This window comes from Erythrolamprus reginae, chromosome 5 (assembly GCF_031021105.1).
Source record: "Erythrolamprus reginae isolate rEryReg1 chromosome 5, rEryReg1.hap1, whole genome shotgun sequence".
Lineage (NCBI taxonomy): Eukaryota > Metazoa > Chordata > Lepidosauria > Squamata > Dipsadidae > Erythrolamprus > Erythrolamprus reginae.
In genome coordinates this window covers 20,849,715-20,868,432 of record NC_091954.1, presented here as the reverse complement: position 1 = coordinate 20,868,432, position 18,718 = coordinate 20,849,715, and the positions used below count along the sequence as shown (strand labels likewise).

The window sequence follows — 18,718 nt, the reverse complement described above, 5'->3', positions numbered from 1 at the left end:
ATGCAAAGTAGACCTCCTAGAGGCCATAGCATTTCAGGGTCATCTTCAGAAAAAAAGACAGAGGTGCTTTTTTTTCTTTTACATGCTTCTAAACATGCAAACTATAAATGCATCTAGCAAAAGATTTTACCCTATGTTTTCTTTTAAAAAGTGATACTACCCAGTGGTGAAATCTACTTACCTTCCTTACCAGTTTGGCAACACATGATTTGTGAGTGCAAGCAACTATGGCATGTGCTTTTTCATCCTGCACATGCGCAGAAGGCTTTGCACGTGTACGGATGGTTAAAAAAAGAAGAAAATTGTGAAGTCGGGTTGGGTGGGTGGAGCCTCGCACTGCCGCCACTACCAGTTATCCAAACCACCAGCGGGCCACCATTACCAGTTATCCATTTCTGAACATAATGATATGAAAATTGAACTGAAAAAATTAATGCTTATTGGTTTATTTTGCACATAAAAGCCCCCCCCCCCTTTTTGTGATTTTTTAAAAAAATTTATAGATAGTTTTGCCTGCAAAATGCATTCTATTTTACTAAAGTTGGTGTGGGATTGGTAGCTTGAACATTTCTGAACATAATGATATGAAAATTAAACTGAAAAAAATGATGTTTATTGGTTTATTTTGCTCATAAAAGGGCCCCCATGCTTATACTCAAATAGGCTTATACTCAAGTAGGCTTATACTTGAGTATAAGACCCTATGGTCTTATATTCAAAAATAAACTGATAAGCATCAATTTTTCCACTTTATTTATATTTTTCTTATGATCAGGAATGTTAAATTTAGTATATCAAACCTTTTGGGGGAAAATCCCTTGGAGATTTGTAGCCTAAAAAAAAAATAAACTGACGTGAAATGATCAAAAATGGGGCGGAGGCCTTTTTGATCAAAATAAACCAATAAGCATCAATTTTTTCAGTTCAATTTTCATATCATTATGTTCAGAAATGTCCAAACTATAAATTTAATGCAAAAAGTTTTCAAAAAAGTTGCAACTGCCAGGCTAAAAAAAAAGAAAATTGAAAATGCTTACACACAGCCTGGGGGTGTGAGGCCTTATTTCTGATTTTAAAAACCCAATAAGCATCATTTTTTCAGTTCATTTATATGTTTCTTATGTTCAGTAATGTTCAAGCTACCAATCCCACACCAACGTTAGGAAAAATGAACACTTTTTTCAGGCTAAACTATCTATAATTTGAAAAAAAAGTTCATAAAAAGGTAGGGCTACCTTTTATCAGCAAACTAAACCAATAAGCATCATTTTTTTCAGTTCACTTTCATATCATTGTGTGCAGAAATGTTCAGACTACCTTCCAAGTGAAAAAAGTTTTCAAATTGACCAAACAGAAGCACCTCAAATGAAGAATTTTCAGTCCGGGTCAGGGTGACCAGGGAAGAGTACAAGTGTGACTTTTTTTCCAGCAAGAAAGAAGCCCCCCACCCCCCAAAAAGTTCTCATAGAGAGAACCCCTGAAATGATCCAAACCCATGAAATTTCAAGTTTCAGATATGCAGGGAAAACTTTTTACAGGGTCTCAAAGTTCGAAAACGAGTCCCACAGACCCGAAGTTAGTAGCAGGGTTATCCGAACCACCAGCGACCATTGCTACCAGTACATTCGAACTGGGCTGAACTGGTAGTATTTCACCCCTGATACCACCTCAGATCAGCAGTCTCTTATATGATTTTGCCACCCATAGAGAAACAAATATATGTGTACATGTGGTTTTTAAAGTAAGCCTTATTTTGAATGGAAAATGTGGGTTTTAAAATTTGAAATATTCAGAATATTCTGAAAAATAATCAAAGTTCTCATGATCAGAGCCACATTGCGTGGAAATGGGTTTGGCTAAGAATGGATACAGTTGCTTGCAGTAACTACCAAAGAAGAAAAAAATATTGTTGCAAAATGTATAAAGACAAAAATTCCTCACATATAAGTGCCAGTCATTCCCAGTTCTAGGGGGCGGTGCTCATCTCCGTTTCTAAGCCAAAGAGCCAGCGCTATCCGAAGATGTCTTCATGGTCATGTGGCTGGTATGACTAAATGCCGGAGGCGCATGGAATGCTGTTACCTTCCCACCAACGGTGGTCTCTTTTTTTCTACTTGCATTTTTACATGCTTTCAAATAGCCATTTGGCAGAAGCAGGGACAAATAATGGGAGCTCACTCCATTATGCGGCACTAGGGATTCGAACCGCTGAACTGCCGATCTTTCTGATCTGAACTACCAACCTTTCTGACTGGCAGGGACAGCCTCTTAGCCACTGAGCCATCGCTTCCCCTTTTGCAAAACAGGTGTGATTAAATTTTGTTCTATAGCTTACTGTGTTCAGTAATGCTAAATGGAAAAGTAACACAAGGAAGGACTTGGCATCTAGTACAGAGAGAAAGTAATGATTAAAGATAAAGCAGAAATCTGTAGATGGGATGCAAAATAATTTGAGTACTAATATTTGCTGGCAGAATTTTATTTTCAGAATAATCTTTTCTTGGATTAAAAAATAAAGAAAAATAAAGAAAAGATTCCTCTTCAATACCCATTTCAGTTTATTATTGAAACTCACTGGAATAAAATGGTGGAATAAATATAACTTATGGAAATGTCCCATATCTCTTTTTATATACTTTATTACATTATTTTATTTAAATAATTTTACTTGTGATAATGTAGCTATCCTCTAATATAAATATCACGTTTACTTATTTATTTATATCCCACCTTTATTATAAATTATAAAGAACTCCAGGCAGTCTCCTATTTTCTCCTCAACAACAATCCTGTGAGGTAGGTTGGGCTGAGAGAGAGTGACCGGCCCAATATCACCTGCCTGATTTTGACGCCTAAGACTGGACAGAACTCACAGCTTCCTGACTTGTAGCCTAGTGCTTTAACCAAAAGACCAATCTGATTCTCATATATCAATTGTCCAAAGTGTACAAAGTAAAGATGGAAGAGGGGCAAAATATTGGCCACTTTTGAATGAAGCATCATATGAAGTATAGAGGTATAACAGGCAGAAAGAGGGAGATTATGATCCCGCTATATAGAGTGCTGGTGAGACCACATTTGGAATACTGTGTTCAGTTCTGGAGACCTCACCTACAAAAAGATATTGACAAAATTGAACGGGTCCAAAGACGGGCTACAAGAATGGTGGAAGGTCTTCAGCATAAAATGTATCAGGAAAAACTTAATGAACACAATCTGTATAGTCTGGAGGACAGAAGGAAAAGGGAGGACATGATCGAAACATTTAAATATGTTAAAGGGTTAAATAAGGTCCAGGAGGGAAGTGTTTTTAATAGGAAAGTGAACACAAGAACAAGGGGACACAATCTGAAGTTAGTTGGGGGAAAGATCAAAAGCAACATGAGAAAATATTATTTTACTGAAAGAGTAGTAGATCCTTGGAACAAACTTCCAGCAGACGTGGTAGATAAATCCACAGTAACTGAATTTAAACATGCCTGGGATAAACATAGATCCATCCTAAGATAAAATACAGAAAATAGTATAAGGGCAGACTAGATGGATCATGAGGTCTTTTTCTGCCGTCAGTCTTCTATGTTTCTATGTTTCTATGAATGGTTTACCTGAAGAGGGACATAGTCACCATTTTGATCTTTATTTAAATTTTCCATCCACTCACCCGGTTGGATGCTCTTGAACTGAAAGGAACATGCAGAATATGAATGCATGGAGGATTGATTAATAGTACAGTTTACAAGAGAATAATGAGCAAAATAGCACCGGCGGACTTAGCCGCCGGTGCCTTTTGCAGGAGGGTCAGGACGACACCGGACACATGGCAGCCGCCATCGTGGATCTTGGCTGAAGTCTCGCGAGATTGCGAGACTTCGGCCGAGAATCAGGCCAGGGTGGCCTGATTGCTGACGTGTCCGGGCGGGGCTTGCCAGCCCTATAAAAGGGCGTGCAGGCCCGGGCTCGGCCTGTTCGCCCGGACTACATCAGCAGAGCAGACATTCTTATGTCTGCTCTTGGAGCCTCTTTCGGCGGCCGCGTGGTCTGCCGTCGCTTTTGAAGCCTCGTCGGAGGCTTGAGGAGGCTGCGGCTCGTTGCGAGCAGCGGGTGAAAGACCCCTTTTCAGCCCATCCAGGCCTGCGGTCTGCCCCTCTTCCAGTGACGTGTTACGGCCGCCATTTTGAGAGCCTCATTCGGAGGCTCGTGGAACGGTCTGGGGGCTTCGGGTCCGGCGGGAAGGCTGGGCCTTGTGCCGTTTCGGCTGTTGCCCCCTCTATTTCGTCCGGGGGGGATCGTTCGGGTCGCCCCCTCGGGAGCGTGGGGGGATCGGGCGGAGGGCTCGTGTGTGCGGGCCCCCCCGGGTTCGTGGCCCCTGTACGGAGGGCAGTTGGGCCCTTGGCGGCAGCTTCCTGCTGCTGCGCTGCCTGTTTGGGCAGAGGCCAATTGCTGCCCTCTTTTTGGGGGCCTGGGCGGCCCCGGTTTCATTACTGTGTAAAAATAAAAACGATGGTGTAAAACAAAAATAATAATAATAATAAGACTGATAATACTGATAATTATGGTCAAAATTAATTAATATATCTATATATATTATGGTCAAACATTAATTATTTAAATATTTTGGTAGCCCAGCCGGTAGCTGGGCCTAGGAGGGTGATGAGGCCTCAACCTGGGCCAGGGCTAACCAGGAAGGGGCCCCCGGGGGGGTCCTGCTGGAGGGAATGGGGTTGGTGCCACCCGGTCCCAGTTTCTTGGGGTTTTCAGGGGGCACCTGTAACCAGGTTTGGCCCCCCGCCGGCTCCTACTGCGGGGGCACAGGCCCCTGGGGCAGCTTTTCTGCTAGGGCCTGGTGTGTCGGGGGCGGGGGGTTGGACCCCGCCAACGCAGGCCGTAGTGCCTCCGCCCCTTTTGACGGCTTACCCGTCGGGGCCATGGGTATTAGTTATGGAGGCCACCACGGGGTGGGACCCGTTCGCCGCATGTCATGGGATTGCTGCAAAGGGGCTTGCTAGGTTTTTCTGAGGGGTTAGGATCCCTTATGGGGGTTAGGAAAGCCTTCATGTCCGCCAACCTTAGCTCGGTTGTAGGACACGAAGACATAGTTAGGTCAAAGATACGGAAGGAGGTAGCCGAGGGCAGGGTCCTTGGGCCTTTCCCGGAGACGCCCTTCCCAAATCTTAGGGTGTCCCCATCAGGGGTGGTCCCCCAAAAGGCGAATGGTGAATTCAGGCTGATTCACCAGTTGTCTTTTCCGAATGGGGAGTCAGTGAATGACTTCGTTCCTGACGAACTTTGTTCGGTCCGGTACGCATCCTTTGATGTGGCCGTGGACATGGTTAGGGAGTGTGGGGTTGGAGCCATTATGGGTAAATGCGACATTAAGTCGGCATTCCGGCTCCTCCCCATACACCCAGACGACTTTGAGCTGTTGGGTTTCCACTTTGACGGTGGTTTTTATGTGGACAGGGCTTTGCCTATGGGTTGCTCTGCCTCGTGCTCTCTTTTTGAGAGCTTTAGCACCTTCCTGGAGTGGGCGCTCCGGAGGCGCAGTGGTCTGGGTTCGGTCGTTCACTACCTTGATGATTTCTTGAAGGCGGGGCCTGCGCGTTCAGAGCAATGTTTGCTCTAATGCAGGACTTCGAGGCCCTTTGTGCTTAGTTGGGTGTGCCTCTAGCCCCCGAGAAGACCGTGGGCCCTGCCACCAAGATTACCTTTCTGGGTATTGAATTGGACTCGGAGGAGCAATCTTCTAGATTGCCCCTGGACAAATTGGACAAGATCAGGAGTAAACTTGATTTAGTGGTAGGGTTGCAGGAAGGTTACTCTTCGGCAACTCCAGGAATTAGCGGGGATCCTTAATTTTGCCTGTCGGGTCATTGTGCCAGGTCGGGCTTTTTCACGTAGGTTATACAGTGCGATGAAGGGGCTACGTTTGCCCCATCATCGTACCCGCTTATGCGCTGGGGTCAGGGCTGACCTCTGTGTATGGCGGGAGTTCTTAGAACGATTTAATGGTTGTCTTTTTGGAGGCACAAGCTTCTTTTGGAAGCCGAGTTGCAGCTCTGTTTGGATGCTGGGGGGACTTGTGGCTTTGGGGTTATGTTAGGCGACCAGTGGTGCTGGTCAGCTTGGCCTCCGGAATGGGGGGCCTCTCCCCTGGTTAGGGATTTAACCTTTTTGGAGCTCTGTCACTTGGTAGTGGCCTTGGAGCTTTGGGGAGAGCACTTTAGGGACAAAACTGTGCACTTTTGGTGTGACAACCTGGCGGTTGTCCATGTGGTGAATGCCCTGTCCTCAAAGGATGACAGGGTCATGCGGCTTGTCCGCCATTTTGTGCACAGGTCTTTGTTCCTAAATGCCTTGTTTCTGGCTAGACATGTCCCCGGGTTAGATAACAGGATTGCTGATGCCTTGTCCCGTGGTCAGTTGTCCAGGTTCGGACCCTGGCCCCGTGGGCCCGAGCATCGCCAGAGGCTTTCCCCGACCACCGTTGGAGCCTGGGCGGGCTCCCGAGCAGTGGAGAGAAGAGGCCTGCAGGGCTATGGCCCTCTCAGTAAAACCAGGCACCCTGAGGGCTTATCAGCATGCAGGTAAGGAGTTTGGGGGATTTCAGGCGGGATAGGGGTTACCCCCATAGTTGGCCTGCCCCAGTGGAACACCTGGCAGAATTTTGTGTCTGGCTTCGGCTGCGTGGCATTTCAGTTAGGACAATTGGGTCCAGGTTAGTTGGCCTCGCCTTTCTGTCCAAGGCGGGGGGGTTTATGGATTTTTCTGGTGACTTCCGCATTCAGAAGATGCTGGAGGGCTGGGTGAAGGAGCGACGGGGACCCCTTCTGGCACTCGTCAGGCCCTGACGGTTCAGCAGCTGTCCCTGATTATTCAGGCTTTGGACAGTCTGTGTGCCTCTCTGTACGAGGCCCGTCTTTTTAGGGCAGCGACTTGCGTCATGTTTTTGGGCCCCTAAGGGTCAGCGAGGCCATGGCCTCCTCACAGGCTGACACATCGCTCCGTGCCTTCCAGTACACTGATCTAGCCTTTAGGCAGGGGGGTGTCTCCCTTTGGGTGAGACATTCCAAGATAGATCAGTTACACAGAGGGGTCAGGATAGAGCTTAGCGCGGCCACCGACCAGTCCGTGTGCCCGGTGGCTGCTTTGCAGCGTTTTTGTAGCTTGAGGGGGTCGGGGCAAGGGTACCTTTTTAAGCATCAGGACGGTACCCCTCTGACCCGGAATCAATTCTGGGTGTTAGTATCCAGGGCAATGGCTAAGGTAGGCATTGATCCCGCCGGCTATGGAACGCATTCGTTCCGTATCGGCGCCGCCACTAGCGCAGCACTTTCTGGTTTCCCGGCCCAGAGGATTCGGGAGATCGGCCGCTGGTGGTCAGCGGCATATTTGGGTTATGTTAGGCCCGCTGAGGATTTAGGCCAGGGTCTTCGGCTAGGTAACCTCTCTGTGTCCTCTTCCAGGTAGCCATGCCAATGCGACACCGACGGGTTGCTCTGCGGCCACCGTACTGATCCTGGGCCGGCCGCTCAGCAGCTTGAACTGCCGGGAGGACCCAACTGTCCTTGGGAGGACGGGTCACCGTCGTCTGGCTGGAGAAGAGGCGTGCGGTTGGAAGGGTTTTCTACTGCGGTTGCTGGGAGGGCGGCATCCCATTGCTGCGCCCAGGTGGTCCTGGGATGGCGGCATCCCATTGCTGCGCCCAGGTGGTCCTGGAAGGGTGGCATCCCATTGCTGTGCCCAGGTGGTCCTGGGAGGGCGGCATCCCATTGCTGCACCCAGGTGGTACTGGGAGGGCGGCACCCCATTGCTGCGCCCAGGTGGTCCTGGGAGGGCGGCATCCCATTGCTGTGCCCAGGTGGTGTTGGGAGGGTGGCATCCCATTGCTGCGCCCAGTTCATGCTGGGAGGGCGGCATCCCATTGCTGCGCCCAGAGGTGTGCTGGGAGGGCGGCATCCCATTGCTGCGCCCAGTTGGTGCTGGGAGGGTGGCATCCCATTGCTGCGCCCAGTTGGTGCTGGGGGCAGCATCCCATTGCTGCGCCCAGATGTGTGCTGGGAGGGCGGCATCCCATTGCTGCGCCCAGTTGGTGCTGGGAGGGCGGCATCCCATTGCTGCGCCCAGTTGGTGCTGGGAGGGCGGCATCCCATTGCTGCGCCCAGTTGGTACTGGGAGGGCGGCATCCCATTGCTGCGCCCAGGTGGTGGGTCTGGCACCTCGGTGGCAAGGACCTGTGTGGGCCTGGGGTCTACTTTAGATCTGCCGGGCTCATGAAGCCTGCGGTGGTTTCGCACTGTGGGGCCCACCACGCAAGTGGTGGTCGAGATCCTCCCGAGGATCACTTGGTGGGACGCCATTTCCCTTAGGGCCCTTCACCGGGTTAGACGGGGAGTTATTAAGGCCCTGGGTATGGTAGTCAGAGAGTTAGGCGGGGTGGTAGTGGCCCATCCCCGCATCACCATAGATCAGCTGTGGCTTTACCTGGCTGCTGGTCTTCCTCTGTCAGAACAGAGGAACACCATTTTTCTTACAGGACCTGCAGTGGTCTCTGCATGAGCTGGCGCAGTTAGAGGGGGGAGTCGGGGGGCCAAGATAGAGATCTGACCCCCGCTCCGTGGCAGGTTAGGGGCGGAAAACTGGGTGGTGGTTTAGCAACTGCGTGTTCTCCGTTGGGCATCTTTGGGGATGATTGACAGGTTCTCTCCAAGCTTGTGGTGGAAGCGACCTGAGCAGTTGGGGGGAACCTGTCTTTGGGTCCCGCACCTTTAAGTCCCCTGTTAGGGGTTAGCCGGCGGGATCCCCCTCATGCAAGTGCATGGCAGGGTCTCAGGTGAGGGAGGGCTCCCTCACCTGGACTAGCATGGAGCTACGCCCATATGTTGCCCAGGAAGTTTATGTGACATCATTTTCCGCCCCGGAAGCAATTGTTTGACCCTGCAGGTCCATTATTTGGGTCATAGTCAGATATGTTAATTTATGCTAATTTAGTTGAATAAATTATGCTAATTTATTTTAATAAAAATGACCCAGTTTAAATCCAGCTCTTGTGTCCGTGTCATTACTCCGTCTCTTCTGCAATGGATATCAATTAGAAAAATTGGTTAAAGTCAGCAGGGAAAGATACCTACTTATTTTCAATCGTTTATCAATTCCTATTTACAACTATTGATTTTGGATGTCTGTGGAGGTTCTCAGTTATTCAGCTAATGGTTGTCTCAATGGGGCTATTTTCAAAAGGCAAATCGGACTACGTGATTTTCTTTTTTAATTTTTTTAAAAATAGTTTTTATTAAGTAATTTTAAAAATTGTCACATAAAGCATACAGAAAAAAGAAAAACAACAAAAGAAAAAATACATATATACATAAATACAACTACATGTGTGGCCACTGTCAGTATGTGTAATATGAGATACTGATTGTTTTTATTTATTTTTTCATCCATAATGCCTAAGAGGAACATTTCTGGTTTTAATTCTGTTTTTTGTGTTGTAATTTATTTATTTATTAGATTTGTATACCGCCCCACTCCCCAGACTCAGGGAGGCTCACGACAACAATAAAACAATTCAAGACAAATCTAATAATTTAAAAACATTTTAAAAACCTGTTATTTATTGTTGTTTGTTTGTTTGATTGATTGATTGATTGGATTTGTATGCCGCCCCTCTCCGCAGACATACACACAAACATACCATACATGAATTGTATAGGCCTGAATCTAAGGAGAAGGGCGGCATAAAAAAATTGAATAAATAAAAATAATAATAAATAATATCTATCTATCTATCTATCTATCTATCTATCTATCTATCTATCTATCTATCTACCTACCTACCTACCTTCCTTCCTTCCTTCCTTCCTTCCTATCTATTTGATTTCTATGCCACCCTTCTCCGTAGACTCAGGGCAGCTTACAAAGCAGTAAGCTTTTGAGCTGGGAATAGTTGAATTTTGATGTTTCTCACCTTGAAAGACACCAAAAGAGAAGGAGAGTTCCTTATATTCCTCAGTGAGGAATAATAACTGCTTATTTTACAGACTGCTGGGACAACGTAGCTTAAAAGTAACAGCGTTGTTCTGACCTAGGCTTCACAAAATCAAGAAATGGGCTACTTGTCCTGAAAATTTTGGGGGGTAATGTGAATTCCTAGCATTCACATATAATAAAGTCCCAAGAATAAGCCTTTCAAGGGTGAATTGCAACAATAGACCTTATCAGTCCATGGATAGTTGCCAGGCTGATAGCTCCCAGGTGCAATGTTGTACAATGAAATACTTGGCAAGGAATCTCTTTGAGGAACGGACTCAGATAAGCAAATCATCATACTAATAAATGAACTAATTGTCTCCTGCAAACCTCATTCTCCTTTTGCTCCTATTTATTCCCTATAGGACAGGCCATTCAGAATGCACTTGTGCCCTTACTCCCGAGTCAACCCTTGCTCCTTATTTGTTTCCTTCTCCTGACAACTCTGTGCATGCATACCCCAGGAACAGGATCCAGCTGTACTTCTGCCCCAGTTATCTCCGACTTTGAAGGTAGCTGATAACTGTCAGATGGCCCTGGCCCCATCACTGCCTCCAATGCAGAATACTCATCAGAGCTTTCCCCAAACTCCAGGACTGGCCCATGTTTCTCGCCAATCTCCTCACTCTCTGAGTCTTCTGCCAGCTCTGTTGGCTGCTGGCAGGCCACAACACGCATAGTGGTTATTAAAACACAAACCAATCAAGAATTTTTAAAAATCCATTGGAATAGCAATAGCACTTTGACTTATATACTGCTTTATAGTGCTTTACCTCTCTAAGCAGTTTACAGAGTCAACATATTGCTCCCAACAATTTGGGTCTTTTTACCATCTCAGAAGGATTGAAGGCTGAGTCAACCTGGTGCCTGATGAGATTTAAACTGCCAAATTGCAGTCAGCTGGCAGTCAGCAGAAGTAACTTGCAGTACTCCATTCTAACCACTGTGCCACCATGGCTCGTGATAGGAGGTGATCTGAAGGTCTATTCTTGAGGAACAGTAATGGAAACCATATCCTACAAAGGGGACATGTCGGTACCTTGGGACGGTGGACTTCAACTGTCCTGCAGACATACATACAGTCTTTTCAAGAGAAATAAACCCCTTATATTCTTCCCTCCCAATGTTTCTATGAACTATTGACTTGGAAACAGAATGCTGTTTCTTAGTTTTAAATAAATCGTTCTCCAACAAGAATGGGATTTTCAGTATATCTCACTAAGTACTTCCTGTATATGCCATTACTTCATGCAATCCCCTTGAAATAGAATGAAATAATATCATGAGATCTACAACTTATTCTGAGGCCATGTGCCCTGTGAGCCTTTGGGTTGTTTATGTATTATTAACATTATACTTGCAGTAGACATTTGCTGTCAGTAGATTTTCAGAAGAAATGGAGAAAAAAAACTTCACACAGAGAAGATGTTCATATTGGTCCTAGGTTTAGTCTCCTTAAATCTGTATGTGTAGATATGCTATGCTTCCTTTACTTGTATTGCAGGCAACTGCCTTCCCAAACCAATAATATACAAATTTTCAAGATACCTAGAAGCTGGATAATATGTATAAACATCGCAGTGTATATGTCATTTTATTCTATATGTCTATTTTGCAGCTGTCAAAGATGAATGCCTGATACGAACAGATGTTAGTTCCCGCCAACTAACTTTTTTAAATTCTCATGGTCTACTTCGGCGGGGGGGGGGGGGGAATTGCTAACTGTAAAATAATGCACTTGGGGAAAAGGAATCCTAAATCTGAGTATTGCATTGGCAGTTCTGTGTTAGCAAAAACTTCATAAGAGAAGGATTTAGGGGTAATGATTTCTGACAGTCTCAAAATGGGTGAGCAGTGTGGTCGGGCGGTAGGAAAGGCAAGTAGGATACTTGGCTGCATAGCTAGAGGTATAACAAGCAGGAAGAGGGAGATTGTGATCCCCTTATATAGAGCCCTGGTGAGACCACATTTGGAATACTGTGTTCAGTTCTGGAGACCTCACCTACAAAAAGATATTGACAAAATTGAACGGGTCCAAAGACGGGCTACAAGAATGGTGGAAGGTCTTAAGCATAAAACGTATCAGGAAAGACTTAATGAACTCAATCTGTATAGTCTGGAAGACAGAAGGAAAAGGGGGGACATGATCAAAACATTTAAATATGTTAAAGGGTTAAATAGGGTTCAGGAGGGAAGTGTTTTTAACAGGAAAGTGAACACAAGAACAAGGGGACACAATCTGAAGTTAGTTGGGGGAAAGATCAAAGGCAACATGAGAAAATATTATTTTACTGAAAGAGTAGTAGATCCTTGGAACAAACTTCCAGCAGACGTGGTTGGTAAATCCACAGTAACTGAATTTAAACATGCCTGGGATAAACATATATCCATTGTAAGATAAAATACAGGAAATAGTAAAAGGGCAGACTAGATGGACCATGAGGTCTTTTTCTGCCGTCAGACTTCTATGTTTCTATGTTTCTATGTTTCTAACTAGTACAATGTGTGTGACTATTTTTATCAAGTGCAGAGATGCTGGTGTTTGAACACAATTCTTTTCACAACGCTGCTAACTAATTCATGATTTCTCCCTCCTTTGATGCTTTTTATAGGTTCATCAGTAACACAGCTGCTTGCCCGTGACTTAGACAATGACCCCCTTGTATTTGGAGTAGTAGGAGAGGAAGCCAGCAGATTCTTTGCAGTGGAAAGCATGACCGGGGTCATTTGGCTCAGACAACCATTAGACAGAGAGGTAACACAAAATGATTTGCAATAATTGGAATACATACAGGGGTGGGCTTCAAAATTTTCAGCAATGGTTTCTCTGCCCGATTGCTGGGTGGGTGTGGCCATGGTAGGCATGACCAATTTGGCCTCCTGTATCATGGGTGGGAGGGGAGCATGTTTTCATCTTTCCCAGGCTCCAGAGGCTTTCATTGAACCTCTGGGATGACCAGAACTGCCTCCCTCGGGCTCAGGAGGCCATCTGGAGGCCAGAAATGAGTCCATTTCCAGAACTTCCAGGAGGCTCATATTCCCCTTCCCTGAGCCTCCACATGGGCTCTGCACTTACCTCGCATTCAAAATGGGCTCCTGGGAGGGTCAGGACAGGGGTGGGATTTGGAGGTTCTACCAACCAGCCATAACGTTAGTTATGAGTTCTCCCGAACCCGGGCGAACCAGTAGCAGCCCACCCCTGAACATCTATCAGAATTTGAGCCTTTTTTCACACTGCGTTCAGCACCCAGCTGACCTTAGACGGCTTTGAAAAACTAAATAGAATTAATATTTGGATGGGAGACCATCAGGAAAGCCCCAGGGTTACAGGCTGGGCTGAGAAGTAGAAAAAAAATGTCTTGGTAGTAGGCAAAACTCAAACCACTTCAAGTTTTCTAAAAGAAACATCTCCTTTTGTGCTCTTTCTTTGGGGGAGAGGCATTTCTGTTGAATTTTAAAATCATAAAAGTTTTAAATTAGCTGATAGGCCTTATATGTTAATAACAACATCTAATATATTTGTAACCTACGAATGAAGGAGAAGAGAGGAAAAGACGAGATCAAATATTTTGAATAAAATACTAAATTATGTATATTTAAAAAATCTACACCTGGTCCTTGATATAAGACAATGGAGAACAAAATTTCAGGTGTAAGTCAGTGTGGTTGTAAGTCAAATCCCCACACGAGAAGACCTGATTTCAAGTGGATCACATGGTCATTAAACAAATTCAGCTTTACCCAATGAACATTTTTGACAGAAAGTGGCCAAAAACTATTGTAAATCATGATCACGGGCCTGCTGGTTGCTGCAGTTAGTTATGTACGCTGAGAGCATATGTACCAAGACAAATTCCTTGTGTGTCCAATCACAGTTGGCCAATAAAATTCTATTCTATCTGTCCTAGAGTGATATGTGAACCAGATTAGACTGACCTATTGAAAAAAGAAAAAACTAGTTATAGCAAACAATGGTTTAGGTAAAGGGGGAAAGGCATTGCATCTGAATTGAGCCATGTTAATAAGCTTCAAGCAATGGGGGAAGGAAAAGATAGAAGATGTACATCTAGGGGTGACTGACTCATTCTTCTTATAATAATTTTATCATTGTGTTTGAATTCAACCATCTGAAAAAGATCAGACTGCAGAGATGTTAGAAGATTAGATTCTTTTTATCATTTCCGTGTAACGTGGTCTAAATGGGCACTTTGAGTTTTACAATTATGTTACTCAATAATATTTAAATTGTTTTGCATTGTATAAAAGAGCTCCTTAGATCTAACTACATCACGGTGATAAAGAACTCAATGTTATTTTTAAAAAGCTGAATAGCTGTTGTTCATACTTATTCTGATTTTCACACCCTACTCGTCTAATCTTTAGTGAAAGAGTAGGTACCTTCAGCACTTCCCTACATTAATTAATTTATGATATGTAGGTAAAATTATCCCAGTATTGCAATCTTGCAGTGAGATTTTCAGTTATTGTCGAGATACTGCTTCATCTTCTTCCCACTTGCAAAAGCATGTAATTATATTCGGCTCAAATCCAAAGCCTTCTATCAACAGATTACCACTGTGGCATCTCTAATTATATCATTTTTCTTTTCATTTCAGACAAAGTCAGAATTCACAGTTGAATTTTCTGTCAGTGACAGCCAAGGGGTAAGTGTAACATTTGTTCCATGATTTAAATGGAGACCAGAGTAGAACTGATACGGAGAGGGCACTCTATGGGGAGGAGACGAAGGCTGTCACAATCCCACCCTTTTCCTGAAGGAATCCTCTTAGGGATACAGCAGTGCGATTGCCGTAAGAGAAGCAGGTGGATATCATTCGCTCTTTCTGTACAGCAGTTTATGAAATGGGGTGGAAGTCCCACCATCTGTTTCTCTCTCCATTCACATTAAGAAGTGTTAACTTCAGGGAACAAAGGCAGCTCTGGTCTGTGTTCTTTCTCCTATTTGTAAAGCAGAAGGATGGCAGACCATGGGACAACCTGTTGAGTTATATAGACGCTCACACTGTATTCAAGAAATATGGATGCTTAGGTCAGTTAAACGTAAAGCTGGTATGATTTACAGATATGGACAGCTTCAAAGCCATTTGTGAATAAGCCTGGAAGTGCTTTGAAAAACATCCCTTATATTTATGGAATATAGATCCACCTTAGGGATATCCATATTTTAAATAGCAATTTTTCCACCAGGGCAACAGAGATATGTGGGTTTTTTTAATTAGAAAAATGTTCAATTATGGAGAAAGTTTTGACTTTAAAGCAGCATTTTTGGATTTTGTTCAAACCAGCATTCTGGCCTTTTGTATAAATAAGCCCATATAGGTCCACAGATCCCCACAAATACATAAGAATAACTTCAAAACAATTCATTCTAAAAATGAAACATGTTTTCTGCTTTTTCTAGTCACCCTGAAAATATGCTGCAGTAGACAGCAGCATTTTTTTCTAATATAATTAGAAAATTATTATAATATAATTTTCTAATATAATAATATATTAAGTAAATGTCAGAATATCATATTTACTACTAAAAGACAGGAATGGGTGATTTTAATTCAGATGACCATCAGGTATACTACTGAGGGCAAGAATCCCTCAGAAGAAATGGAGTAGCCTTCACGGTCAATAAAAGAGTACACCAAAAATTAAGTTGTGCATAAATGTTGAAAACACAAATATGAAGTCCCCTTACAGCATACATGCTTCAGTTGTGAATAAAATACTTATGGTTGTATACAGTTTCTCTGCTATAAAGAGAGGATCTTTAGTATCATATCAACTTGGAGGAAAATTTCTGATCCCACTCTTTAATTTAAAAAATGTCACAATAGATATATGGATTCCATGATTTATTTCAATGTATTTAAAGAGGGTTAACTCAACTCATCATATTGAAGAAATAATGAATGATACATAGGAATGACACATTAATTTTAGCTTAAAAGTAAATTAAGTTGGTTTATATGGAAAAACTATGACAATTGCAGGCCCAAACCTGAAATTGTGGATCCAGCATATACAACTGAAAAATTCTTCGAGCAGTTATTTAAATCTCTCATTCATAACTGAAAGTAGTTCAAAATAAGGTTACACTTATTAGAATCCAGTTTTCCTTTTCACACTGAGATAATTTTCCTACAGTAGTAATGCTTATTAACTTTTTCAAAATTTTCCAATATTGTTACTCCTACAATTGAAGAAATTGTTGCAATTATAGTAACTTTGCTCCAAATCATTTTGGTTGTAGGTGATAAAGGGGTCAGTGAATATTCAAGTTGGAGATGTCAATGACAACACACCAAGATTTCACAACCAACCGTACAGTGTCCGCATCCCTGAGGTATGAATTCATTTACCATTTTGCTTGGTAGAATTCCCATCTTTTCTTTTCCCCAAGGAAAGATTTATTATAATTGGAACCCTCTCTAACTAACTGAAGGATAATGTTTCTTATATATGATGAGAACTGTATGTTCTGTTCCTGTCCATGGAGCAAGTGATAGAGTCATATTCCTATAAAAATCTTGGTCATTTTTATACCATGTAGTTTTGCACAAAATATCATCACCTGGAACTTTCCTGTTTGTTATTTTCATTCTGCCAAACTGCGTGATCTATTTTTTCACCATTCAGTCAAAATTCTGTAATTGCAAAACACTTGTTTGATATATTTTTTTGGATCCTATTGTTCATTATGGTTCTTGCTGTAAAAATGTTTTCATTTTCTGCAAAATATCAAAGATTTTTTAAAGGCTACAGACAATTTCCTATTGAATGCAACAGTGCTGTTTTGGCTTATACAGTCATTGGCACCCACATTTAAAAAGCTAAAGTAAAAAATACCAAATCTATAGCAATAGCACTTGGGCTTATATACTGCTTGTTCTGTCTGGGTGCCCCCAGACTTCAACACCAACTGAAAAAAGCAGCCAGACACGCTGGTAAAAGCAAAGGCACTTTATAGTTGGAAAAACAAACACAGAGAAAAACCTGTTCTTCCCAACAGACAGGCTATGAGGCTTCACAGCAGAGTCATGACGGCCAGACAATACAGCAGACTTCTTGCTGGCACACACACCACTGTAGAGAATAAGACCCACATCTTTCCCCCCAAGGTTTCAGCCTTCAGGGCCACAAGCCAGAGTCAGAAACGCCAAAGATCACAGCCAGGTCCCAGGACTCCCAAAGATAATACTCCACAATACAGGAAGGGTGGGTCTGCCTTTTCAGCCTTTCTGGGGAGAACCACACCCAAACCCAGCTGTTGCCTATTTAGGGCTGGAAATACCTGGCTAATTGTCCCCTTCGTTGTGCTGCTCTTCTCTGCCTGAGATCGATGATGGCTTGTGCATTTTCATCCAAGGACTCCAGGCTGCTTGCTGGGGAGAGCTCCACCCCGGGGGACTCAGGCTGTTCTCCCTCTCCCTCGGCCTGATATTCCTCCTCCCCGTCTGCCTGGGCCTCCTCCTCCTCCTCCTGTTCCTCATTCTCCCCCTCTGAGCATGGAGCCGGCAGAGGTTCAGCCGTTCCCTGAGGAGCCTCAGACGGAATCACAACACTGCTTCACAGTGCTTTACAGCTCTCTCTAAATGGTTTACAAAGTCAGCATATTGACCCCAACAATCTGGCTCCTCCAATCTGGCTGAGTCAATCTTGAGCGGGTGACAATCAAACTGCTGGCAGTTGGCAGAATTAGCCTGCAATACTGCATTCTAACCACTGCACCACCATGGCTCAATTATAATGGCCATTATTTTGAAAAAAATATCATGGAAATATCATTTTGGCAAGTGTTATAAAATTGTGTTCGAAATACATAAATCCCTCTCCAACAGTTACATTCCTATGGTTCCTTGTGTTATGAAAATAATTATCCAACAGTTTCTCAGTTTAGAGTAGAGTGTCAATTTTAATTCCTGACTTGGAAGGAATGAGAACCAAGTAATACTTATGTTGTGTTATTTCATTATAGGGATAGGCAGCTCACTCAGTGCCATTTTTCTCAAACATGCATTTTTAAGACTAGCTACCTTTGATTTAAAAATCCCACTTCACAAAAGAAATTTTTCCATGCATTTGTTTTGCATGTTGTATGAAAATATGCTTTTATGATCATTTTATGTTGAAATGGGTCTTTTATGTTAAAATAGGCTATTTTATAATATTTTGTTGATTTTCACCTAAGAATTACATTACACATTTTGCAGAAGGGAATGCTTCAATGGATTGATGTATTTGAATTCATGTATTAAAAAATCATGTTGCTCCACTGGAAGCTGCTACGTGAAATTTGGGGTTTTATTTGTTTCTAATTCATTAGGCATTTGGTGGAAAGGTTTTGCTACAAGAGATGTTGGTGATAGTTATGGATCATTTTTATTGGTCTTTCCTTGTGGTTACTCTTTCACAAAACTGGAAAAACGTAGAAAGTTGCTATCTAAAAGAAAAATAGAACAAAGTTTTACAGATTTCTTCTTCGCTACCTTTCAATTATTTTTAATTGGTCTGTTATTTTTTTATGTTTTTGATATAGAAATTGCATTTATATAAAGTTTTGAGATATGAGTTTCTTATTACATAGAAAAGGATCCAGGGGGTCATGAGAAGAACCTATTTAAATCAGTTAAAAACCTAAAACTACCTCAATTATCTAACTGAAGCCAAAGTATAT

General features: G+C 43.4%; 1 protein-coding gene across 1 annotated transcript in view; it reads left to right on the top strand.

Annotated features, from left to right (window-relative positions):
* CDH23 (cadherin related 23) overlaps nt 1-18,718 on the top strand; it is a 726,582-nt gene that overhangs the window by 85,888 nt on the left and 621,976 nt on the right. The window contains exons 3-5 of the mRNA XM_070753910.1: nt 12,642-12,784; nt 14,646-14,693; nt 16,295-16,387. Of these exons, the coding sequence (XP_070610011.1) occupies nt 12,642-12,784; nt 14,646-14,693; nt 16,295-16,387 (284 nt within the window). The remainder of the gene's footprint in view (nt 1-12,641; nt 12,785-14,645; nt 14,694-16,294; nt 16,388-18,718) is intronic.